Source organism: Volvox carteri (assembly GCF_000143455.1).
Source record: "Volvox carteri f. nagariensis unplaced genomic scaffold VOLCAscaffold_4, whole genome shotgun sequence".
Lineage (NCBI taxonomy): Eukaryota > Viridiplantae > Chlorophyta > Chlorophyceae > Chlamydomonadales > Volvocaceae > Volvox > Volvox carteri.
Window position 1 is genome coordinate 2,490,910 of NW_003307547.1, and position 26,105 is coordinate 2,517,014.

At 55.4% G+C, this 26,105-nt stretch overlaps 4 protein-coding genes across 4 annotated transcripts; 3 read left to right on the forward strand and 1 right to left on the reverse strand.

The window, feature by feature from the left end:
* Positions 1 to 2,915: 2,915 nt before the first annotated feature.
* Positions 2,916 to 5,243, forward strand: VOLCADRAFT_87209 (uncharacterized protein; the record flags this gene model as incomplete). Its single annotated transcript, XM_002946786.1, has 5 exons — positions 2,916 to 2,991; positions 4,075 to 4,125; positions 4,373 to 4,676; positions 4,816 to 4,964; positions 5,116 to 5,243. The coding sequence occupies 5 exons, from the start codon at positions 2,916 to 2,918 to the stop codon at positions 5,241 to 5,243; spliced, it is 708 nt and encodes a 235-aa protein (XP_002946832.1).
* Positions 5,244 to 5,914: 671 nt separating this feature from the next.
* On the reverse strand, positions 5,915 to 8,640 carry VOLCADRAFT_87210 (uncharacterized protein; the record flags this gene model as incomplete). Its single annotated transcript, XM_002946970.1, has 9 exons — positions 5,915 to 6,022; positions 6,166 to 6,196; positions 6,463 to 6,677; positions 7,016 to 7,048; positions 7,305 to 7,495; positions 7,647 to 7,795; positions 7,985 to 8,094; positions 8,135 to 8,377; positions 8,602 to 8,640. The coding sequence occupies 9 exons, from the start codon at positions 8,638 to 8,640 to the stop codon at positions 5,915 to 5,917; spliced, it is 1,119 nt and encodes a 372-aa protein (XP_002947016.1).
* Positions 8,641 to 12,412: 3,772 nt separating this feature from the next.
* VOLCADRAFT_103244 (uncharacterized protein) lies at positions 12,413 to 17,768 on the forward strand (the record flags this gene model as incomplete). The annotated part of the gene is made up of 7 exons (XM_002946787.1): positions 12,413 to 12,908; positions 13,312 to 13,682; positions 13,879 to 14,196; positions 14,317 to 14,631; positions 14,680 to 15,179; positions 15,433 to 15,686; positions 16,457 to 17,768. The coding sequence occupies 7 exons, from the start codon at positions 12,413 to 12,415 to the stop codon at positions 17,107 to 17,109; spliced, it is 2,907 nt and encodes a 968-aa protein (XP_002946833.1). The 3' UTR covers positions 17,110 to 17,768.
* A 2,009-nt stretch (positions 17,769 to 19,777) lies between these two features.
* VOLCADRAFT_87213 (uncharacterized protein) lies at positions 19,778 to 22,728 on the forward strand (the record flags this gene model as incomplete). The annotated part of the gene is made up of 3 exons (XM_002946788.1): positions 19,778 to 20,017; positions 20,361 to 22,418; positions 22,591 to 22,728. The coding sequence occupies 3 exons, from the start codon at positions 19,778 to 19,780 to the stop codon at positions 22,726 to 22,728; spliced, it is 2,436 nt and encodes an 811-aa protein (XP_002946834.1).
* Between the last annotated feature and the right edge of the window lie 3,377 nt (positions 22,729 to 26,105).

Here is a 26,105-nt window from a genome sequence, read left to right on the forward strand (position 1 = left end):
GAAGTTGTTACGTAGGTTAATAAATGTTCGCGAACTTACCACCTGCGGTCGCTCAAGTGGTATCGGTGGTAAGTCACCATGCGCCGAAACAAATTGAGCAAAGAGTCGAAATTATTACAATTTTTCATATTTCATATGTAAAGGTTTTTAGACTTGCTTAGTATGCAGAATTGAGCTCGCGCGATCCTAAATAAGAACCAGCTGTAGCAGCAGGCAGCAGCGTCCTTATTTAGGATCGCCTGCAGGCGGGCCTATTTAGCTTAAAAGTGGGTATAAGTCTCGTGGACCAAGTGCCTAGGTTCTCAGTTATCTTAAAAGTCCACGCTAACTGGCTAATAATGGAAGCCGGTCCTGAGACCGGTCTGCAGCTGCAGCAGGGAACCGGACACCAAAACGATTGTAAGACACAACCATAATGTGGTGGTATCGAAAGATACAAGTGGCTTGCTTAAGCAGTCGCAACAAAATCCACGAGGGCCGCGGACTTGGGCCTTAAAAATTCAAACAGGAATAATCACCCTCAAATCGGTTGAACAGACGAAAAAGGCGTGCGGTGCAGGGCGAGGGAGGGAAGAGTCTAATATGCGGTGGAATGCAAGAGTCACCCGCCCTACCGATAGGATACTCCACCAATCGTTTTAACGGCTGGGACAAATCTCGTTTGACGGCAATGGAATGTAAATAGGGGGGTCCTTGTGAAGCAGCTGCCCGCGTTTCTAAAGCCCGTATGGTGTTGGATTGTAAGGTGCCCAAGTACGTTTGCGAGCAACAGAATGGGGCCAGGCTGGAGAGGAAAGTGCAGTGGCATAATGGAATGTGAGATTAGTCTAAGCTGGTTACAGGGCGTTTGGCGCACGGGCGAATTTACGTGCATACCTTTCACCGTAGCATCAGTGCTCAGCTTACTTTTTGGAACGAACATCAGCATAGGTCCAAGCCCTCTCGCTTGGAGGGATATGCAAACAAACATCCTGATAGGGGTAAACTCGCACGCTACCGAGCATTCAACCGAGCACATGCATGCTTAGTTGATGGTGAGATGCGACCCCCCCTTCATTTCGTGCTCGGCAAGCCTGCCACCGCGTACCGGATATGTTGGCGATGTTACAGAGACGCTGCACCTTGGTTTCTGTGCGCAATGCGTACGATGCCCGACCCCGCCGACCAAAACTACACGTGCCCAACTGAAGACATTCTCCCGGTGGTTGTGCAGCAGCTCTTGAGGCTGTTGCTGGCTGAAATCCATCCTGAGCTGTTGCAACACGGCTAACGCGGGCACGTCCCTATGCACAGCAAATAGCTGTTCTAAGCCAACAGCGGCGTCCATGTCACCGACAAGGCTCTAAACGTCTTATCTGTTCTTATGTTTAATTAAGTTTATGTATGTTATACTTTGCGCAACTTTGTAATTTGACTTTACTCTGAACAAGGTGCTGTATACGTTGCACTACCAAAAACGCGACCGTTTGCTTGCACACAACTGCCTCTTCGCCAGACGCTTCCTCTTCCCGCGGCAGTTTCACGAGCCCAGTCTTGCAAGCTACGACGTTGGCTTTCGGTGCTTTCAGTTACTGCAAAGCAGCCACGCAATAGTCCAGCCTGCATGCCGCGTGCGGCTGTGGCCAACATGCCCACCTGCGCAACGCGCTGGCGCACCTCGTCCTTTTTCGCCACGAAAATTTATATACACTTGTACAGGCGCATTTTGCGAATCGCACGCGCGCATCCGCGCGGCAAAATTCGCTCCTGGCTTTTTTGGACGATGTACGTCCCGTTTATTCGCAGGGAACGAGCCGAAACTTGACCAGGTCTGCGGAAACTTTTCGTAATCGGGAGGCCCTTTGCGGAAAGGCTGCGGAAACTGCGGAAAGCTGCGAAAATTATAAAATGAATATGTAATGATGTTTTTTAGCTCTTCTCAGTGTGGCGATAACTTGGACAGTCTGAAACCAGCTTGTGGCAGTGCGGTTCTGTCCGGTGGGATCTAGAATCTGGTGGATTCCAATCGTGCTCGAAGGTAGAGCCATCTAAACGTATTACTGGGGGTGGCGGGGGCCAAGCGATCAACTATTGTGTGCCCACACCCTTGACGGTGTTCACCCTGCCCCCTTCAAGCAGCCCGCCTCTCTTTGAACCCTGAGACCCCAGGCCTGAGCAGCCCTATCGTATACCACCCCCATAGTGTTGTTGGCTGACGGATTGCTCTGGGATGCTCAGAAATTGCCACTCGTATGTTACATGGGGTAAGGGCCCGGGGAGCCCTGAAACACTGAATAATTATCGTCTCCCTGTCCGTTGCGGAGCAGTGACATGTCTGCATGCCTACTCCACATACCCGTCCGGCATGTCTGCATGCCTCACGGACAAGTCTATGCTGACTGTGCATTAATCCAGTAATCGTCCAAACAATATGAATTCAAAATAAAAAATTAAAAAGGAATAAAAAGGCGAGAGGGCTAAAGTATCTAAAAATGGCACCGCACAACGATAACTGCAACGACGTGGCTCTGTTCAACTTCAACCACGTTTACGGACATTGTGGCATCAATTATCAAAAACCCTTCTTCTGAGCAGAAACACAGTCAATCTCTATGACTTCGGCAGCCCCCAGGTCGGGGCCAGTGGTTGTTGACATTTGACTTAATCTAATAACTCCATAGTGTAAAACGCAGTCTTTAAATGGCAAACGCATGCCTGGAATCTGTTTTCCAATTTCCGCCGTACAGCAACGCGGAAATGCGGATTCTCTTTCCGCATTTCCGCCAATCTGGGCTTCGCTGCGGAAAGCGTGACGAAACCTATTTACGCAGGTTTCCGTTTCCGCAGGTTTCCGTTTCGGCTCGTTCCCTGTTTATTCGGCAGAGTACGACCGCTCACATTTCTGCGAGGGGCTGCTTAATAAGAAGTTCCTAACCATGCATAAGAAGTGCCTTGGTTCAATGAAGCAACCAGACCTGCTTGCTGAGCTGCTGCGTGCTACTGTGCTGACTGGTGCACGCTGACATATGAAACTTTTCCGAAGAAGACTAGACTTCCCATAGAACATACGCTGTGCAGCGGTAAATTTCAAAACTTGGACCAAGTTCACAAACAGTTTTAGGACCCAATGCTCGTCGTTTCACCTCGGAGTACAATGGTGAGCATCCTAACTTAGCCATATGGAAAATGATGAGCCTCGCGTGTTTAGATGCCCGAAGGCGCGATCGACCTAGGTGGCAGGGAGAGCGCGCCAGCCAGCTGCAATTACAGGACCGAGTTCCTGAAATGCTGCCGAGAAAGTTGTCAAGCGGCTCTCTAAGGGCAGTATGTGCTTCTTTTCTAAGCAGCCAGGCTGCTGCAGCCTCTCGCACAATCGTGTCCGGTCGTACTGTGCCGGATAAACCCCTCGTACAAGACGCCCAAAGCCAGGCGCGAATTTTACCGCGCGAAGGCGCGCGTGCGATTCTCAAAATGCGCGTGTCTTGGCGAAAGTAGGGCAGTTGCGCAGTAGGCCACAGTCGCACGCGGCATGCAGGCCGGAAAATTGGGTGGTTGCTTTGCCGTAACTGAAATAACTGAAAGCATACAACTTAGGGGCTGGGCTCATAAAACGGGCTCATAAAACGGCCGCGGGAAGAGGAAGCGTTTGGCGAAGCGGCACTTTTCTTTCGCAAAATATAACATACACAAAAGTAAAAAATTAATTAACAAACTTACGCAAAATATAGCATACACAAAATTAAACATAAGAACAGAAAAGTCTTTCAGAGCCGTGTGGGTGACGTGGACGCCGCTGATGGCTTGGAACAGCTTTTTGCTGTGCATACGGCCGTGCCTGCGTTAGCCGTGTTGCAGCAGCTCCGGATGGACTCCAGCCAGCAGCAGGCTCAACAGCTGCTGCACAACCACCGAGAATTGGGCACGTGTAGTTTGGTCGGCGGGGTCGAGCATCGTACGCATTGCGCACGGAAACCGAGGTGCAGCGTCTCTGTAACATCGCCAACATATCTGGTACGCGGTGGCAGGCTTGCCGAGCACGAAATGAACGGGGGGTCGCATCTCACCATTCAACTAAGCATGCATGTGCGCCAGCAGATGAAGACGCGGCGCACTTCTGGGCGATGGGGATCGGTCTGCGTTTACATGGTAAGGCGTTAACCAAGGGGTGGCATAGGTAGAGTTATGGCCGCGGTAGTGGCGTAGGACCTCTCATCTGGTACGAGCCCACATCAGCCCGCCTCGATTCAGCGACTATGTAATTTTACATGACGCCATTTCCTATCCTGGTGACTGCGGAAGGTGTGCTCATGATGTGCATTACAACTGCCAACCGTGTCCATATACAGCTACAACGCCCGCTTAATCGTCCGCTGCATATTACTCCATCCGACAGGTCCGCATGGTGCCGCAGCCATCTGTGCGGCCCATCCACTTCAAGGCTGGGTGTGCGACGGCGGTACAGCCGACACGACATCCTTGCTAAACGATTCACAAGCAAACCGCGATCGTGCAGAACATGTAGACCCGTCCTGCGGCACCGGTAAGCGCCTGCCAATGTGGGCACGTGATTCACTGAGTGTGGCAGCACCCACGGATATCCGCGCCTTACGGGCGCTCATGAAAAGCGCTTCACCAAACGGCGGTGGGCGAAATAGAGCCGGATCAGGGACCGCCGTCTCAAAAGCCTTAATTTTCAAGTAAGTGCCGAAGCGGCTTTCTTCTTGCACAGCATTAGCAATGTCCCTGACATACTTTCCGGTGTGCCTTCAGTACCTACTTTCCATTCCCAGTCAGTTCACTTTTTTGGCTTCTTGGCTCGCCTTGCTCCTCTTGCAGGCAAAAACTCCTCCTATCCAGCTACAGCCTCCATGACGAGGCAGCCCTCTTCAGATCTTACACCAACGCCGAATTCAATGCAGAACTGGAACGTGGGAGGCAGCACCATGCCGTGTTCGAGTCAAACTACGGTTCCAAGCCCGCCACTAGTATGTTGTCCGTCGTCGCACTTCGCCTGCCGGTCTGCAATTTTAGTCTGTATTTCAGGAGGTCCTGCAATTATCACCATGCAACACATCATACATGTCCACCAACCAACTTCGCATGAACTTTCCCTCCACTCCATCCCACCTCCCGCAGCAGTCCCCTACAACATAACCAAGCGCATTCACGATGGTGACATGCCGGACTTCAACACTGCCATGTACGCCGACATCATGAAGCTGTGGATCACTGCGAGCCAATACAGCCATACAGCTCATATATGACTTCGGCATGGACGCGGCCAAAGTCCTCGACTCAACACAGGAATTCACGGTATCGGTTCTGGAGGCAGCAACCAAGGCCCGTGCAGATGACAAACCATGTCCCCAGGGGGCAGCGGTTTTGCCACTGTTGTGGTCCTAATAGCCGAATTGAGGATGAAAAACACGTGTTATTGGAATGCCCAGCCTATAATGATATTCGTGCTGAAGAGGGATTCGATCATCAACAGAGTATGTTGGAGGCCATGCAATGGGAACCCGCACGTCTGGCGAGGATGTTGGAACGTATGTGGGCTCACCGAAACTCAATTACCCCCTTTGGACGTTAGTCTGGGCTGATGTGCGGTGTTTTTTCCTTTTTCTCCGTGGCTTTTAGGCGTTGTAGTATTGCCCTTGGGCCCTCGGCTCGTATGGGTAGTCTTACAGGTATGGGGTCACGCACCCCCAACCATGTAACACACACACACACAGATGGCAAACTGCTCCCCTCCACCGAGCCCAAACACCCAAGGTCGCCATCCAACGGTGCAGCAGATTCGGGCAACACCAGCCACGGAAGGGGTGCAGCTTCAAGCACCTGACTATATACCATCACTTGCATCGACAACGGCTGTTCATATGTGGGCCAATACGTCTGTCGTAACCGCCACTACATCCTAATCGTCCACTGCATATTACCCCATCTGACAGGTCCGCATGGTGCCACAGCCGTCCGTTATGCAGCTGTGGATCACGGCTGCCGGCAGCCTCCACGCCGATATGGCCATCACTCTCATATATGACTACGGCATGGACACCACCGCCGTCCTGGCCGCGGACCAAGACTTCACACACTCGGTGCTAACCACCGCAGCACAAGCATGAGCATCTGGCGCCCTCCTTCCTACGATGCCAACGAAATGTCTGGCCGCCAGCCCGGCCGCACCTGATTCATATGCCCCTCCCCCCACATGACTCTACACCATCACGTGCACACCAACCGGAAGGGTGTACATTGGCAAATCCAAGAATCCTCAACGGTGCTTCAACACTCATGCCCGCACCCCACCCACAGGAATGAAGGATGACATCCACCTCTACCAACCCTTCCGGGACCACTTCCACTTGACATGCCTCATGTCCACCACGAATCCAAGATCGGGGTGTTCTACATTGCTCAGTATAACTGCCTTGGGCCAGACGGCTACAATGTGCTGCACGGGCCTCCTTCCGCCAGCCTGACCTTCTATATGATGACCCAAAAACGTGCCGGTACCGCCCACACGCCCACCACCACATTACAAGAGACCACAGCACATTGTAGCCGTCCGGCCCAAGGCAGTTATACTGAGCAATGTAGAACGCCTCCATCTTATCGGCGAGTCTTGGATTCGCGGTGGACATGAGGCATGTCAAGTGGAAGTGGTCCCGGAAGGGTTGGTAGAGGTGGACGTCGTCCTTCATTTGTGTGGGTGGGGCGCGGGCATGAGCTTGAAGCACCGTTGAGGATTCTTGGATTTGCCAATGTACACCCTTCCGGTTGGTGTGCACGTGATGGTGTAGAGTCATGTGGGGGGAGGGGCATATGAATCAGGTGCGGCCGGGCTGGCGGCCAGACATTTCGTTGGCATCGTAGGAAGGAGGGCGCCAGATGCTCATGCTTGTGCTGCGGTGGTTAGCACCGAGTGTGTGAAGTCTTGGTCCGCGGCCAGGACGGCGGTGGTGTCCATGCCATAGTCATATATGAGAGTGATGGCCGTATCAGCGTGGAGGCTGCCAGCAGCCGTGATCCACACCTGCATAACGGACGGCTGCAGCACCATGCGGACCTGTCGGATGGGGTAATATGCAACGGACGATTAGGATGTAGTGGCGGTTAGGACAGACGGATTGGCCCACATATGAACGGCCGTTGTCGATGCAAGTGATGGTATATAGTCAGGTGCTTGAAGCTGCACCCCTTCCGTGGCTGGTGTTGCCTGAATCTGCTGCACCATCGGATGGTGACCTTGGGTGTTTGGGCTCGGTGGAGGGGAGCAGTTTGCCATCTGCACGGGCCTTGGTTGCTGCCTCCAGAACCGATACCGTGAATTCCTGTGTTGAGTCGAGGACTTTGGCCGCGTCCATGCCGAAGTCATATATGAGCTGTATGGCTGTATTGGCTCGCAGTGAGCCCGCAGATGTCATCCACAGCTTCATGATGTCGGCATACATGGCAGTGTTGAAGTCCGGCATGTCACCATCGTGAATGCGCTTGGTTATGTTGTAGGGGACTGCTGCAGGAGGTGGGATGGAGTGGAGGGAAAGTTCATGTGAAGTTGGTTGGTGGACATGTATGATGTGTTGCATGGTGATAATTGCAGGACCTCCTGAAATACAGACTAAAATTGCAGACCGGTAGGCGAAGTGCGACGACAGACAACGTACTAGTGGCAGGCTTGGAACCGTAGTTTGACTCGAACACAGCATGGTGCTGCCTCCCACGTTCCAGTTCTGCATTGAATTCGGCGTTGGTGTAAGATCTGAAGAGGGCTGCCTCGTCATGGAGGCTGTAGCTGGATAGGAGGAGTTTTTGCCTGCAAGAGGAGCAAGGCGAGCCAAGAAGCCAAAAAAGTGAACTGACTGGGAATGGAAAGTAGGTACTGAAGGCACACCGGAAAGTATGTCAGGGACATTGCTAATGCTGTGCTGTCATGCCGCTCGATGCCCATGCAACATGTGTGGACTACATGCGTCATGCACTCATTACTGCGGGTGCAACTGACATGCCTGCACCTGACATTCTGCTGTCGAACATGGTGGGGGCCATTGCCGAGTCTTGGGACGTGATGTGCTTCCAAGTGCTACATGCCCATGTCGGCAGCCTCCCCAGCACCTGCATGGCGGAGCAATATGGAGAAGCTCTACAGCAGCACCGGCTGCTGCCTGGTGATGTCGAGCTGACGGTTCTCAGGCGTGCTCTCAACATTGTGCTCACAGTGTTCGACCCGGCTGGGCTGCAGGTCTGCTATTGGGGCACAGCGCCAATGGAGGTCTGCCTCATTCGGCAGATGGGCCTCACTGGCACCCCCGTGTCTTACCGCCTGTTGGATATGATGCTGGGTGTGTGCACAGGGCATCACCACCAGCATCTGGTCGCGGCTTGTCGCACAGTTGGCCTGTGCATGTCGGAAACACCATCAGCTGAGCGGGCTGGTCACATCCATGCTGTCATGCATGGGATGGACAGCCGCTGTGACTTCACTGTGCAGCAGATCTTGGCAGAATGGGCTGATCAGCATAGACCTGCGGTTGAGATGCGGCAGCTGCTTGCAGCAATACAGCAGTCATCACAGCAAACACCACTGCAGCAGCAGCAGCAGGAGCAGCTGCAGCAGTGCACCTGGCCGCTGCACAGCCAAAGCGCCAGCAGTGCTGTCATCCATCCGAAATGGCATCGCCCAGTCCTGCCGCACCAGATTGTGAGCAACGTGTACCTGGATACTTTGGAGCATCCTGGTGTGGTGGCCCGGGCCACAGCCTCGGCATCTCCGAGCAGCTGGCCACTTGGGGCACTGTCACAAGCATGCTGCTGGCCAGTGCACTTGTGGTGTGCGCTGTGTGTGGTGTAACCAGCACCGACCTCCATGATGAATTCAAGCAATGGGCCACTGTGCAGCCTGTCAGTGCCGGCATTGCACCATACTCCTTCCACAACAGCTTGCATGCTGGCAGCACGACCACACCTGATGGCCTATGTCGCCTGTGTCTGCACTGCACTCCCCTGCATCATACAAATGTTGGCATTGAGCAGGCAGAGTTTTTGGTCTTCCATCCTCCAGATTACACCAAGGCCGTGTCACTCGACACCACCGACCAGCTGCAATTAGGCCTTGTGGATGTTGGGTTGGATTCTTTTCAGCTGCTGATGGGTTTGTCACCAGCAAGCTTCAACAGCAGCATTGCATGGAAGCGCTGGTCTTGGATTGGGCATGGGACTCCACGTGCCGGGTCAACATGCTGCCCCTGGCACTGCAGGAAGTGCTGGGATGGAGTGTGCAGCACAACCCGCTTGTCAGGGAGTTCCTCACCATGGCCGCCCAATCACCCTTTGCCGTATCTGTCAACAGCCGACATGCAATCTTTTGTCGCTAATGTACAAGCCTGCAAACCGCTTGCACTTGCCACCCTGGAAACTGCAGAGGCAGCATGCTCTCTGATATCTGTGGTTGTGCCCACCGTCAGGTGTGCAGCCATCAAGCATGCACCAGTGTTGTATACTGCGGGAACATTGGTCCCGCGGGTGCCCACCCGGCCCCAGCTCAACCTGGCTGTTGCCATGGACGGGACAGTACTGGACTATCAGTTTGGCCTGTCCGCGGAGATGGCCATGTTCCCATATCTGTTTAGCTTTGGAGCTGGCGCGTTTGTGGGTGGCACCACCCTTGTCAAGTACTTGGCTTACCGCACCAAGTGCCTCTTCAGTGTCTGGACATTGTGCAAGCTGTACCTGTCACTGATGCATGTGCTCTGTCAGAGTGCCCAGCTGCAAGAGCAAAATACAGAGGTGAGTTCCTGGCGGGTTTGCTATTGTGGATACGGTGCATGATGCATGCTGGAATGTTGGACATGGGTGCCCACCCAGCTGATACATTTCACTAGCAAAGACATACATGTGTAACGTGATGTCACAACTGTCATGCCTGCCTATATGTGCAGGCGGTGCTCCTGGACTACAAGTCCCAGCACCCCAACACGACTGACAAGGACGCCATCCATCACATTCTCAAGCACAAGCTCCTAGCCATGTTGCCCAACACACCTGCATGGCACCGCAGCAATCTCCAAGATTTGCTGTGCATGGTGGACCGCTTTGGGATGCCGTCCTTCTTTCTTACACTCATGACAGACAAAGTCTCAGCCACACGCTGGCCTGAACTCGACTCGCTGGAGCAAAAGTTGCAGGAGTAAGTGGCACTACTGCCGGGGCTCACTCTTTCCAACTGCTCCACTTGGAGGGCATACTTGCATGGCGCCATCTGCCGGATGTCCTCTCTCAGTACGCCAGGCTGTCACCCATCACCTGTGGGGTGCACTGCTCCGGCTGTGCTGTGCTGCTGTCCTTTGCCCGCAGCTTCTGTGCTGGCTTCATGTGGCAAGATGCCCCAGCTGAGAATGTGTTCATCGCCCACAAGCATGTTCAGTCCTTCATGACAGACATGCTGAAGGCTGGCTGCGGGGTGGTCCAGGCCGGCGGGGCCCTCAGCCGTGTCACCAACTGGGTGGTGCAGTATGAGGTTCAGAACCGGCACAGCCTGCATGCACACATTGTTCTGTGGGTGCACCCTGAGAACGTGGACCAGGTAGCATCCGAGATCGTTGCCTGTGTGCCTGCTGATTACCGTGGGGATGATAGCCATCCATTGTGCCCGTACACAGCAAAGTACTGGCAGCGGCCTGAGGAGCTCTGCCAGCACGACCTCTTCCAGCATGTCTTGCGCAAGCAGATGCACGTCTGCACATCTGGTGGCCATGCCGGCTGCTGCACATCAGGCATATGCAAATACAAGTTCCCGTGGGCGCCATTCCACGTGTCCACTCCCACCGTCGACCCGGCCACCCTGCGCTACCAGTATTATCGGCCATCATGGGTGCATCAGAATGTGATCCCATACCACCCCACGCTGGTGCTGCTGTGGGGGGCCCACATGGATATCCAGTGCATCAACTCGGCCAGCTGGTCCTTCTACATGCTGAAGTACGCTATGAAGGTGCATGCATATGGTTCACTGATTCCAGGATGCCCCACCGCAGCCCTGTTTACAGGCTGCAGTGCTGCCTGTGCCTTAACACAACACCACCCAACCTGTTGCCACGGCTCTGACATGTGCACGATTGTGCCCTCTCCACGTGGTGTGCTTCTAGATGGAGCCGGTGGGGAATGTGGACCTCACTGCTGTGTCACATGTGGCGCTGGGAGTGCTGGCGGACAGCAGCATGGGTGCAGCAGGTCGTGACTACTTGATACTTCCTGTCGGTCACACGCGCCCAGCACTACTCCACCAGATCGAAGTGGACACTGCAAGCAGTCGTCTTACTCTTCTTCATATAAACGAGCCGTAGCTCCCTTCGCATTTCACACTGACGCATGCGCAGTTGAGCCCTGTCCAGTACGGCAGCCATCCACTGGTACGTTCAATCCTTCCGCTTCCAAACCGAATAATGCGCGGCCAGCTGCTTCACCAGATACCCACGATGTCTGACGATCACACATCAACAAAGAGGCGCTGGCCTCTGTTTGAACTGCCCGTAGGGGGGAAGTCTTGTTCAGGCCGTCCTTCCTTTGCGTTTGCCATACCTCATCGCGGTGAGATGCGTTATATTTTGCGCCATCCCTATGTCAGTGATCATCTTATGTGCCGATGAACGACAAGCACGCGTTAGGGAATCGCCTGCTGTACCTCATCCGGACTTGGAGACTCCAAGTTGGGGTAAAGTGAACCAACGCTTGATGCATACAGTTTTCTGTAGCACGCGACTTTATAAAAGGGATTTTCAGGCTTTATGGCAACATGGCGAGGTGGCTTCGGAGGACGGTACTGCTGTGAATGGCATGGGATAAAACAGAAGGTGATTATCGACTTCGTTTGCGTAATGTTATGTAGTTATACATGTGTGTTGGATCGTCGTAGTAAACTGCTCTGACCCATCGTGGGGCCCACCTACGATTGATTTTCCCGGCTTGAGCACGGCAATGTTTTCCATCCCCCTAAGTACCTACTATTTAGCGTTGACCTCTGCATATAAAAGCTCTCATTTAAGGGAAAGGTAGCGAGGTGACGGTTTCCGTCTAGGAAGTACGGCAGTCTCCTTCCAAACGCGGTTTCTGACTCCTTGCTTTCCACCGATAGGGAGCAGGAGTTCATGTATGTTTTCCAGGATGTCCTCTACAATCAACAACAACGTTGCGTAGAACGTGACTTGACTTCATTTGCCCTTCGCCGCTGGATTTGCAAAAAGCCAACGCACTTTGACGACCCACATGAATGGAGAAGAATATCGATGCATGGATAAACATTCGTTGTATTACCGAGCTGAGCCCATGGTTCATTTCTGTCTTAAATCGTCCTTGATGCTTGCCCAGCGCAACAACCATGGCAACCAGAACATAAGAAGCACGAACTCATTATTGTTTCCAGCACGCACTCGCCAATATGAACAGCGATGCGATTTCTCCCTGGTTCTCTCTGTGCATTAAACGCTTGGTAACCGCTGTCTTCCTGGCTTTGCAAGTTAGAATGGCAGCGAGCAATTCTGCACTGTTCTTCCAGAATCAGACCATCACCTCTTCAGCCAACGTCTACGCCTGCGGTTTCTACAGAATGTCGTACCAAATCTGGTGTGACCCCGGGCCGGTCACTGCCTATGTGGCAGCATGCAGCGATTGCGAAATGTCGACGCCTTTGGAAGCTCAGAGTGGCGGATCCTCCACTCTGATCAATAATACGATTACGGTACTCCCCACGGGCTTGACCGCGCCTCCATCTTGCCCGCCCGCCACGGCATTCGCCCAGTCCATGTCCTGCCCCGCCCGCAGCGAATGCACCGTCAAATGGCCCGGACCCGACAGCAACACCCAGCCCCTTTGCTTGGTCCTACTGACCATAAGCCCTTACATGGGACTTACTGTTTGCGATGTGTCGATTGAAGGTAATGGACGGGTAATGGGCGGTGCTGTTCGTTACAGCGGACGGCAGCGGAACAACCCCCCAAAACACGCAAAGGCGCACCTGCCAGTAACATCTCCTCCATTTAGCTACTACATGCCACCGCAATCACACACATCTGCGCGGCTGGGAGCCACTGACGCTGTTCTTTTCGTCCCGCTATCCAAATGGCCATGTGGTCATGGGCCCTGGCTGGGAAACCCAACCCAACCCAACCACCATAGCGCACCCCTTTGCCTGCATTTGTGCACGGCGCGCATGGTGGCAGTTTTGGCGTTGTCCGCCTCACTTAGAGGCCGCGTACATCACTACCCTCCCAATCATAAATGCCTTCCCCTTGTGTACACATCGTATCTGCCGCCCTGCCGTACCTGCTTACCATACAGGACAGACCTCTCCACCCGCTGCAACCGCGGCATCTCCCTCCGGCGGCGTCAAAACCCCCCTGGAGTGGTGGCAGTTGTTGTTGATAGTTGTGGCAGGAGTGGGGACACTTATTGTTGGATTGGCCATTACCATGCTCCTCCTGAGGCGGCGGAGCTGCTGCAGCGGTGCTGTTGGCGGCAGCGGCGTCACCGCCGCTGAGAGGTCCCCATCCCGAGTGGTCCCCATTCCCGAGGCGTCGAGCTACGCGGCAGCCGCAAAGCCTGGTGTCATCCCGCGCTCGTCCCGGGCAGCTTCTAACCCCTTGCTGCCGCCGGAGCTGTTGGCCATTCCACCGTCAAAAGTCCTGGAGATGTACTCACACCGCTTGCGGGTACGTGCCATACATTTGTTTGTCGTAAGCCTTCTTCTTTTATGTACGTTATAATAAAGTCTGTGTTGCAGCAAATGGTCGATAGGAAATCCCTCAATCAAGGAGGACATTGTAGGTCAAAATATACATATCCGGCGCCCCTCTCCCCGACCCCGCACCCTGTCACACCTCTCACCCTGCGGGATCACACCAACAGGACAGCTATCTTGACAACCCGGACCTCTACGTTCCCAACGTCAAGAAAGCCCCTACGTCACTGCCCCGAACCAGCTGGTCTTCAGCAGCCCGTGCCGCCCAGGTCGCAGACCCCCTGGACAGCACCGCCGCACCACAGCTGCCCGGAGGTGTACCGACTCCAATACAACACCCCGCTGCTACTGCCACTACTGCCACTGCCACGACCGCTGCCGTTGGAAGACAGGCGGGAGATCACAGCGGGCCCAGTGAACCAACCGCAGTTTCCGTTGCCGTCGCCGCACAGCAGCAGCAGCAGCAGCTCAGGCCCGCCGGCGACGTTAGCAGCGGCGGCCGTAGCGCTGGCGGCGCGGGGTACCGCAGCGGACAACAGGTTGTAGCAGATCCCCTGGAGCGGATCGCTGCCTCTTCCCCTCCTCCTCCTCCTCCTCCTCCGCAGCAGCAGCAGCAGCAGCTTCTGCTACAGCAGCCTACAAGTTGGGCTCCGGATTTAAACCCGAACCCAACTCGAGTTCTGGAGCTTCCTGCCGCCACCGCTGCCTCCACAGCACAGTACCAGGGGCCAGCTGCTGCCGCCGCTGCTGCTGCCACCGCCGCCGCTGCTGCTGCGGCATCCACGGCCTCCAATATCGCCCAGGCTCAGAGTACGACCTTCACGGGGTATCAGCTCGCGCCATCTCCACCTCCGTGGCCGCCACCTGCGCCTCAATGGCCCGCTTCATCCGCCCAGCCAGCAGGCGGCCCTCTGGTGCCAGTCAGCTCCACCACTGGCATGCCCTCGACAACCCCACCCTACCCGCAGGGATCGGCTACTGCCGGACAAATACCGCCGCTGCCGCAGCCGCCGCCGCAGCCGCCGCCATCAGCAGCCCCCAAGTCTTTGTTTGGAAGGTTGTTCAGTGGTAGAAAAAAGGCGCAGCCACAGCAGCAGCAGCAACAGCAGCAGCTGCTACAGCCAGGCGGTGGCGGAATCACCGCCGACGGCGCCGATGGATCATCGTGGCGCGGCCCGGGCCATCAACCTGCTGCTGCTACTGCTGCTACTGCCGCTGTCCCTGTACCTGAGGGGCCCGGTGGCCTACCGCCCGCGGGGTCGACCCACTCCGCCATGCCGCCACCTCCATGGCCATTGCAACAACACCATCAACAAGAACAACACCATCAACAACAACAGCAGCAAATATCCTCCCAGCTGCTACAGCCTGGAATGCAGCCACCTTCAATGACGCTGCCGTACATGCAGTACAATCCTCAGCTGCAGCAGCAACCGCAGCCAGGGCCAGTCCAGGCGTTGCTGGGCGGGTCGGCTGTGGCACCGGGGTCCTGGGAATCTTCGCACCAGCAGCAACAGCTTCCGTACACGCAGCAGCAGCAACAGCAACAGCAGCAGCAGCAACAGCAACAGCAGCAGCAGCAGCAACCCTCAACACTCTCTGGACCTGTACTTCCGATGCCCCCGAATCATGCACAGCAAGGACAAGGACTTGACCCCGGGTTCGGGGCCCCCCAAGGCCAAGGCGCACCTCACCAGCTACCACCGTCGCCGTCGCTACAGCCGCTCAGACCCCCCGGGGGCAGCACTGGGTTGCCACCACTGGGGCTTGTGCCGCCGCAGCTCGCCCTTCAACCACCACGGCAACCGCCGCAACAACTGCCCCAACAACTGCAACAACAGCAGAACCAGCACGGCCTCCCCGCAGATTACCCTTTTGCCCGGCTGCTGCCCTCCGACACCTTACAGCACCAGCACCAGTACCAGCAAGAGCAGCAGCTACAACTACAACTACAACAATATCAGGGACAGGATCCGTTAGTGTTATCCCAGTCGCATGTTGATGCGGACGGAGCCTTGGGTCATCATCATCATCAGCAGCAGCAGCAGCAGCAGCAGCCACAACAGCAGGCAGCGCTCATGGAGGCCGGCACGGCGGCACACGCGGGGATTCCGGTGCCACTACAACACACCACAAGCACCAACACCAGGCCGCAGGGGGCAGCAACAGGTCCCTGGCCACTCCACGAACACCATCAGGTGATCACGGGGCTCACAGGGCTCACGGGGCTCCCTACCCGCGTTTCTCCGACTTGACAGGCGGCCACTCGCTCCCTCATGCCCCTCGCGCCCCCCCCCTGCCCACACCTCGCACCTCAAACCATCTGGTGGTTGATTTGGGCTCCAAGAGGCCCTTTCTCTCCAGTGTGTATGTTGATCGAAAACAGGTTTTAAAGAAAGCTGTATTTGACTAAGGATAAACAAAAGAGCTGTGTGTTTTGGTCTGATTTTATGGGGAAGTGGAATACACGTTAGGAAAGGATGGAGATTTTGTCCTTGCTCTTTTGTTCTTCGTTCTTCTGCGATTGCGGTACCGCTTGGATGGGTGTACAAATGACTAAGCTCAATTTCTCCCCCCGTCTCCATCGCCTTCTCTCTGTGTGTGTGTGTGTGTGTGTGTGTGTCTGTGTGTGTGTGTGTGTTGCGTACTTCTCGGGATTGCGACAGGACGGTTCGTCCGGAGCCCCAGGACCTCAGATTCCTACGCCCCTACAACAGCCTCTACAACAGCCCTCCAAACCACCAGGAGGCCGGCCGCCACTCCAACCGCTTCAACCACCACTACGAAGCCTATCGCCACCCCAAGCCCTAGGTGCCCTAGGTAATGGGATGCCAGGCGGCACCGAGGACGATGTTCCTGGGCCGGCTGCTGCACCCCCTGGGGCGGCGGCGGCGGTGGCGGCAGCAACAGCGGCACCGGCGAATCCTTTGGACGCGACACTGTCGTCAGGGCCGCCGCGCAGCCTGCCGGCGCCGTTGCAGCTGACCAGAAAGCTCGGCAGCCTCGCGCCGCTGGGGGCCTCAGATGCTGCTGCTGGCGGCGGCCTCGGCGGCCTCGGCGGCGCCTTGCCGCCAAGGCCTATGGGAGGAGGCCTGGTGCCGCTGGCGCCGCTGGCGGGTCCCCGCAAGCTGGCGATAACGCCGCGAAAGATGGACGATGACGATGACGACGAAGGCGATGGCGGTGCTGGGAATGGTGGCATGGAGGGCGCTATGTCGCTACGCGGCGAATCTTCCTTTGGGGATGAGCGGAAGAACACCGGTGGCGGCGCCGCCGCAGGCCGTCTTGGGATGGTTGGTGGATTGGAGGATATGGACGACGGAGACGGAGATGTCATCAACCCTGGGCGCGGTGACGATCGCCCGATCCCTCCTCCGAAAAGAGGGGCCTTCTTTTGACCCGCCTCCTGCCCGGAAACCCGTCGGTCGGTACCAACACCAGGGCTTTTGTATCATGGCTGTGCGCGCGTTCGTGCGTGCGCGCGTGCATGTGTGCATGTGTGCATGTGTGCATGCACGCGCGTTCACGTGTGTGTGTATGTATATGTGTATGTGTATGAATGAACCCTTGGCGGCATGAGATCGGTGTGCATCGGAAATTGGACCGGGGCGCATTCGATGTCATGCGGCACAAATGATAAATGACGCAAACGCAGTGGGATGTGTGTGTGTATGTATATGTGTGTGCATGTGTGTATGTGCATGTGTGTATGTGTATGTGCGTATGTGTATGTGTGTATGTATGTGTGTGTATGTGTGTATGTATATGTGTGTATGTGTGTGTACGTGTGTGTATGTATATGTGTGTACGTGTGTGTGTATGTATATGTGTGTATGTGTGTGTACGTGTATGTGTACGTGTGTGTATGTATATGTGTGTATGTGTGTGTACGTGTACGTGTACGTGTACGTGTACGTGTGTATGTGTGTGTCTAGTCCACATGGTCCACATGGCGGTTGAGACCGAGCACGTGTACCCACTGTTGGCGACTTCCGTACTGCCGTACGGTTGACTATCATAGAGACGACACTTGGAGGCTCTGGAACGAAGAAAACAGAAACTTGCACGTAAGCGGCGCCGCTTGAGCCGCTAACTGCACCAGAACGGCTAATAAGCTAGTAAAGCGACATTGTTTCGACAGTTTCGAAAACACTTCTGCCATCTCTTTGCATGTTACTTATCATCATTTGATTGTTAGCCCTCAAATGAACCTTAAAAAGGTCCACATCGGGATATGATTGTACGAAGCAAGTTTATGTAACCCAGAAAGTAACTGAACGAACGAACGAGCGTACGGAAAGTACGGCGGTGTGACAGGAAGGAGTCGCAACTCCAGTATGACCATAAAGGCTCCGGATTTGATGCCATTCCAGTTTAGTCGCAGTAAAAGCTCATTTTGTAAAGGTTTCTGGGGCCGAGCCTTAGATCCTTCAAGGTGTATTTCTGTTCTCCAACACAAGAGGTGAAAAGCTGTTCGTGGTGTGGCAGGCGGCGTGTAGCCACACGATTATTTGATTGCATGGCTATTCCGACCAGGAAGCAAGGAAGGAAGGAAGGAAGGTGTTTACTTAGATGGGAACCTAAATGTGGAGTGCGACAGCAGTTGCTACCTGCAGGCTACCGCATCCGCCGCTGCGCGTCCAGCCGAGGTTATAACGCCAAGTTACAGAGCCCGCGGGGCTCCTGTCGTAACATTGCCCGCTGCAACCAGAGAGCTTTCGGAGATTGCACGAAAGTTATAACTAATTTGCTGCATGTAATCCAGCTGAGGCGGGGCTATTGTTGGATGTCGGAGCACGGACGACGGAGAAACGTAAACGACAAATGTTATGTTACTAATATCGGCGCAGCTGTTAAACCAGCACTTACCTGGACTTTTTTTTACAAATCCTTTACACGAAATAGCCCGCGTGAGCTGCACCTCCATCGCAACTTGTTCCCCTGTTTGGTTTTTCGGCCCTTCCTTTTGTTCGTCCTTGCCCGCCATCCTTCTCCACCTTTAAATGCTTTTTGGCTACATAAATAGTTATCTTTAAGAATTCGTTTCCTAAAAACAAAACTTTAAATCGGTTAATCTGATAGGCTCAGCGTCCCACGAAAGGCGCACTATCGTTTCGTTCGAGCTTGGGTGGGACCGAGATAAGCTTACAATTCTAGAGCAGATCAATGAAAAACTAGGTGTTGATAAATGCGGCTTGCTTCTCAGCAAGGGGAATTGCTTGGCACAGGGGGCAAGGGCTCCTTATTCCCCAAGCTTCGGGGAAGCTTCAAACCTTGAGCCTCCTTCTTCAGCTCAATGAATATCAGATACATTACAAATACCTCTATATTTGACATATGACATGTTGCAAGGGCTTTGGACCTGAATATCAGCTCCGGGCATCGTGGTACGTCATCATCACATAGGTGCTGAAACCAAATTGGTCGACTGGTTCTGTTTACTTCAGTAAAATAAATAGATATATCTTTAAGTATATCTCTGTAAGGTCTGAAGCTGTTCCGAGCTGCAATTGTTAATCCTGGTTAGTAGTATGAAAGAATCCTAACGCCGGCGAGCAATTGGAGGTTTGAAGGGTAAGAGCACAGCATTTACGAGCTTGCAATTAAGCATTCCGCGTCAGCTTTTTACGAGAAGGAGCGGTCTCTCCTTTATCACCTGCCCCACCTGCAGCTACCTATGCTCATGTTACTGCTTGTATAATGCCTTCACATATCTTAAAATATTTCATACAGTAGTTTATACAGGTTGTCCAATGCGAGCTGCTCTGTTCGACTACTTTTCTGGGTTAACTAGATAAATCATTAAGGCAGCTACGAGCTGCTGCGATGTATCGAAAAGCAGAAATACAGTCTGGGACTCATATATATCAGACTGCTTGCACCATGACGTCTGTGTCGCCAGTCGACCTCCGACCAAGCAATCAGCGACCTCCCACTGCTGCCGGAGCACATGCCTTGCCATCTTCCGTCCATGTAAATCCGTTCAACAATATGCATGAATCAAATTTGCTCTTCCTGTCAAATCCCTTGTGCTATGCAGGACCCTCGCCTCCTAAGCCCTGAAAGATGGGTTCAAGCGATCATGGCTGCTTGGGCTGTTTGCCGTGGGGTCGCCGGCGCGTCAGCAGCGCTGCCGCCAACAAAAGCAGCTCGACGAAGCTTCCTGCCAGCGCAAACAGCATTAAAGTCCGTGGCATCCTAAAGTCCACCCCTGAGGCGGGGCCCCCAAAATGGCGAAGTCAAAGCCAAGTTGGTCCCTCCGACAACAGCAGCACTGCAAGCATTAACGGGACTCCGAGCGAGGAGGTGAGTCCCGTCGAACCCCAGGCCAAAACAGATAAAGGCCGTGCTTCGAAACGAGATCCGAAACCAGGGGGAAAACGTCACGTAACCGCAGACCATCCAGCGCTCGTCCCGAGCTTCGAAATTAGTTTGCCAGTCAGCAAAAGACCTAGTGCAACTTCCACCTGACGGAGCGCTAGAACCCAAAGCAACTTGGCTGTTCAGGGGAAGATATCGCGTAATACATCATAAAAGCCTTTCCCAGCGGAATTCCAACGCACATGTATGGGCGTACCTGTACGGCTGTACCTGTACGGGTGTACCTGTGCGGGCGTACCTCTCCCCTCCCCCCTCTCCCCTTCCCCAGGGTGCTACGGCCGCCGCTAACCCTACCCCCGCAACGGCCTTCGGCCGCATGGAGGAGCTGCCCCCCACCACGGCCTCCTCGCCCAACAGCACGCAAAATCGGCCCCCGCTCATAAGCTCACAAGGCCGCTTCGCCGGCCAGTCCAATACCCCGCTCAACCCCACCGACCCGGGGGTCTCAACCTCCTCCAACTCGTCGCCAGACAAATATCTGACGCCACAACCCGGCTCTGTGAGCTCACCGCTCCCCAAAGCTGAGGCAGTACTTGGCGGTTACGTAGATGCCGCCACCGGCACTGCGGCGACGGCGGCGGTGCTGCCGCCCACCGCGGCCGCCACAGCTACCGCCGCCGCCGGCGCTGCCGGCCGGCCGGACAACGCGTCACGGTTGCATGAGCTCCAGGAGCGGTACCGTCAGCGTTTCACCCGGGGCAGAGGCGACGCCGCTGCCTTGGCGGCGGCGGTGGAGGCCGCCGTCACCGCCACAAACGAGGACGACAGATTCCACAGCCCTGACCAAATGCAATGCGACAGCTTCACCTACAACTTAAACGACTACAGCCGCCGTTCCAACAACAGCGCTCAGATGGGCCCTCTGCCGCCGCTGCCGCCAAGCCCAGCCCGGGCGGTAGGCCTCTCTGGTCTTGGACGCATCCAAACGCATGTCCATGGTAGCGGCCACGGCGGCGGCAGCGCCGCCGTCACCGCAAGCCGCCAAGCCCACAAACGGCCGGGCCAGACCGACGAACGTCAGACGTCGATTCTGAGGGATCTCTCCCTGGACATGTCGCGAGTCAGCTCCATGACAACTGCTCACATCCCAGGCTCCCTGCCGTCGATGACGTCACAAGCATCGCCGGCGGCCACACGAATCTATCCAGCAGCAGCAGCGGCGGCGGCGACGGCGGTGGTGACGCCCGCTGCGGGATGGGAGGGTGCGCCGCCTCAGGTGGCGACATCGCCGTCGCCCCGGCCGTCATGGTCCGCGACGGAAGCATCCCAAAGCTCCGCCGCGACGGCGGCGACGCCGCCAATGCCATCATCGCCGCCAGCGGCGACAGCGGCGGCGACGACGGCGGGAAACGCAAAGGTGGACGGCCTTCAGATCGACCTGGACGCCCATCTCGTCGCAGCCGGCACCAGCGGCGTCGGCAGTGGCGGTGCTGGTCTCGGCCGAGGCAAGGAGGGCTTTTCATTCTCACCGCAAGGGGGACAGCGTGCGGCACTGCACCGGGCAACCCATGGTCCGGCGGGTTATAGCTCCGCTGCCGCCGCCACCGCCGCCGCCGCCGCTGGTGACTTCGCGCCATTTCCAAATGGGCCTAGCGGTGGTCCCCTCAGTCTGAACCAGAATGCCAGCGCGGGAAGGAGGTACCTCAAGGATGGCGGCGGCGGCGGTGGCGGCGGCGGCGGCGGAGGAGGAGGAGGACGCCGCTCGCTGCCACTTTACGACGGCTTCCTGCTCGGTTCCGCGCTGGAGCAGCCGCCGTCACTCGCGGCTGCTCTGGAACTTCAGCGCATGACGTCACCTGGATGCATGACGCCATCGTCGATGTCGTCGCCACAGCTCCCCCCGCAGCTACTCGCGACCGCTGACCTAGCGAGCCCAACGTCGGCGATGACTTCGGCGACAGCGGCGGCGACGGCTGCAGCGGCGACAAGGCAGCTACAGCCGCATACCCGATCGTCACTGCGCTTGTTTCAGCCGCAGCTACAGCCTCAATCCCCAGAAGACGATGACCAGCGCGGTGGAAAGCCGCCGTCGCCGTCGCCGCCGCCACCGCAGCCGCCGCGGCGGCGGCCCTCCGAGGTCCCGGCGACGGCCGCCAGATGGGCGGCCTTTGGGGATGGATTGTCGAGTGGCGGCACGGTCGCTCCGGAGGCCATGGAGACGGCGACGGCGGCGGCGATGGCAGCACGGGAGAGCGGCGGCGGTGGCCGGCTTGCCACACGTCCGTCACACAAGCGCATTGAGGCCGTACGGGCAAACGAGGAAATGCTAGCGGCTCTTCTGGGCAGCAGCAAACGGGCATTGCTGGATGTGGATACTCCCCCTAGGGTAAGTGTACGAACTCAATGTACGGACGGAGTGTACGGACCGAATGTACGAATTGATACTGAGCGTATGGGCTGAGGCTGGCGAAAGATGTGGGCCGTGTTACAGATTACAACGTTCGCTTAATCGCGGCCAATTTAATGCGTGTCATGTTGTGCCGTACGTCGTACTGCAGACGCCTGGCGGTGGTTTCGGCGCGACGGCGGAGCTGGAGCGCTTCGACCGGGTCCAGGATGCGATGGCGCGATTGGATGGAATTCTCGCGACCTCCCCCTCTTTCGGCATCGCAGCCGCTTCCCGCCGCCCAGGCTGATCGTCCCGCCAATCCGCATGTCGGCAGTATAGAGAATGCAATACATGACTTTGCAGGTGTCGTACCGGCCCCAGCCGCCATCAATATGATGCTCGGGGTAAAGCCCTTGTAGTTGAGCTGCTGCCGACCTGGCTGCTAAACATGTGACACGATGACAGTTATAGGAGTAAGTTTAGGGTAGTTGACAGTTAAAAGGTAGTTAGGCGGTTGTCGACGGCTCATTTACGAATTGAACGTACAACTGAAACAGCCATGATAGTCCAATGTACCGTACATATGAAGCCGACACTCGGTTTATTGGGAGGATCTCTGGAACTGCCCAAGCTACTGCTGCTGCTGTTGATAGCGATATATAGTTATCCATCCGCATTTCTTGTGTCTGTTAGCACGTCATATGGCCTGACAGATGGACGCGAGCAACTGTTCCCCCATGCCCTTCACTTCATTCCATTCCTGGGTTGTACGACGTTCCGGTTCGAACCGATTCATCCACACGTGCAGGGAGTTGGGAAAAGGTGGGATAGTGTCTCCGATTGCTGTCTCTATTTCAGTGCCTCTGCACAAGCAAGTTCACGTATGTGTGTATGTATGTCTTTATAAAAGGGAGGCGGGTGCGGGCTTATTTAGAAGATTACGGCGTTAAGATGTGTACGTGTCCGTCGTACAGCAAGCTGGCCCCGTGCGCGGGCCTCTTTTCATATATTAATCGCATTTGCAAAGGTGGACAAAGAGTAGAAAGTGAAAATTCGACGGTCTCTTAAGTATGTATGTATGTATGTATGTGTCTGCTTAGGCGTGACTACATCAGTGTACAAGCCGTACAAGCTGTACAAGCTGTACGAGGTGTACGAGGTGGCAAAAGGAAAGGAGGTATTGCAGTATGCACAAGGAAAGGAAAGAAGGATACCGGAAGAAGGTCACACGCGAGGGACATGAAGTTGTGTGTCGTGTGTTGCGTGCTGCATTGTATGTGTATGTGTGTGTGTCTGTGTATGTGTATCGGTTACATAACGATCCGGGCCTGACGCTGGCCAGGGGCACATAACCGTATACCCCAACAGGAACGACCGCCGAGGGGAGAGGGGGGGGTGAGGGGCCACAGGTGCAGGACCACGAGGGTGCTGCGTACTCGGGACTGAAAGCCCCGTTCACCAGCCAACACAAGGCAAGCCACAGATGTGTATGTATGTCGTGTATCTTATGTTGTGTCTGTGTGTTGTTGTGCCATGGAAATTACTAATATGCGCCATCTTGGAGTCCGCGGTTGGTTAGTTGGTTAGCCAGTTGGTTGGTTGGTTGTGTGTGTGTGCGTTACATGGTCGTGGGTGCGTTCCCCGTACCTGCAAACCGCCCAAATACGAGCCGATGGCTCAATGGCTGTCAGATCGCGTATAATCACCATCCTACCCCGCACTTCAGACAAAGCAAGTGATAAAGGATGCCAACGACCAAAGGGAACGATAGAGTTGCGGTGGGACCATATACGTTCCAGCATCCTTGCCAGACGTTCAGGTTCCCACTTCATAGCGTCCTTCATATGCCCGAAGCGTGGGAAATCCATATCAGATCTGATTTTGTCGTACACCGGGCAGTCCAGCAAAATGTGCTGGACTGGGCGGCTTATTGCCACGTGCGGACGGATTACAACCGGGCAAAAAGACATGCAAAAGCGGCGGCATATGAGGAGGGCAGGATGAGAGATTCTGTGGCCAAGTGCCGGCATGACCAACGAGCTTTGTGGCGGGCTTTAGGAGGGAAGTTGAGGGAGCGATGTGCGATAGAATGATACTGAGGTCTTCAGGGAACACTTTGCTGTGCTATTAAACGCAGGTGTGGGGGAGACAGGCCCCGAGGGGGCGAATCGGCTTTTGAACTGCACTAACTTTGGGCAATGCCTAGAGGGGCAGGAATGGCGGACATCCCACTCGGGTTTGGGCAGGACTGCGAAGACAGCAGAAATCCTAGACCCCCCCTTCACACTGGAAGAAGTCGCACGTGCTGTTGACTGGCTGCCTAATAGTAAGGCAGCAGGCTTGGAAGTAGCGCCGTCGGAGTGCTACCGCTGTGCGCGTTTGCCTCGAGAAGAGGAAGGCTCTGTGTCGGGTAGTGGTAGGGGCAGGCGACGGCGGGGAGTGGATCAGCTTGTTCCGGTGCTGCATGTGCTTTTGGAACACATCAGGGTGACTGGGGACTTTCCACGGCAGTTTACAGCTACCGTCACCCCAATTTACAAGGACGAGGACATGCCGAGTAACTACCGGGGCATAGCAGTAGGGGGCGCCTTGGCGAAATGTTACGCGCTTGTCCTCCTGGATAGGCTCGCTCGCACGGGGGAGACGCGCTCACTGAGGCAGCGAGGCCATGCGGGTTTCAGAAGAGGATCCGGTACCACACATCATCTTTTTGTCAAGCAGTACCTTACTGCTAGGCACACAGCCAACCGGGGCAGCGGCCGTTAATCATTGAGCAAAAATTGACTTTGAGAAGGCGTTTGACAAGGTGCCGCGGGAGATAATTTGGCTTCGTTTGCAGGAGAGAGGGGTTGAAGGGTCCATGCTGCGGTCGCTGATGCCGGCGTACGACAAGGTTACAATGGTCATCAAAACGAATGGCAAGACTGGGGCCGAGTTTGTGTAAAAACAGGGTGTGAAATAAGGTTGTCCGCTGCCAACCGCGTTGTTTGGACTTTACATTGAAACTCTTGCGGACGTCATCGATATGCATGACGGTGTTAACACCAGGGCACGGCAGGAGGGTGCACCAAAGGTTGGAATTGAGCGAGTATGAGTTTTCTGGCAACGACACGGGGGCGCATGGCGGAGCTGCTCAAAATTATGGACATGTTATGTGATGGTTTGGAGATGGGCGGCCCAATGTGTTGAAATGTGAACGCCTCGTTTTCGCGAGCGACAACGATACTAGAAGTGCTGTCCAAGCGTCGTGTGATGTGCTCAAGCTGGCTGGTGAGGCCGTACCAGCTAAGGAGAGTGCACGGGGTTACCTGGGGTTAGTGTATGGGCCAGAACGGCCGTTTTGGGCCTGCCGTCAGCAGTTGTATGACATAGCAAGAGCAGCTATGTTCGCGTTGAGTACAAAATTGGATAAGCTAAAGTTGTTTGCCCCAGACGTGAGGATGAGGTGTTTCGATACGCAGGTCCGAGCAATACTGTTGTATGGTTGCCAAGTTATAGCTGAGGTCTTGGACAGGCTCAGGAGGCGGAATGATGCGAGTGACCTTGCGGAGGGGGGCCCTTCGATGCATGCCTAAAGGACGGAGCGGTGTAGCTTCAGATATCGTTCATGCGACAAATTATGGGAGCTGCCAAACCATCGCATCGCCTCCTGTTCGCTCAATTTTTGCGGCAACCCCTACACTA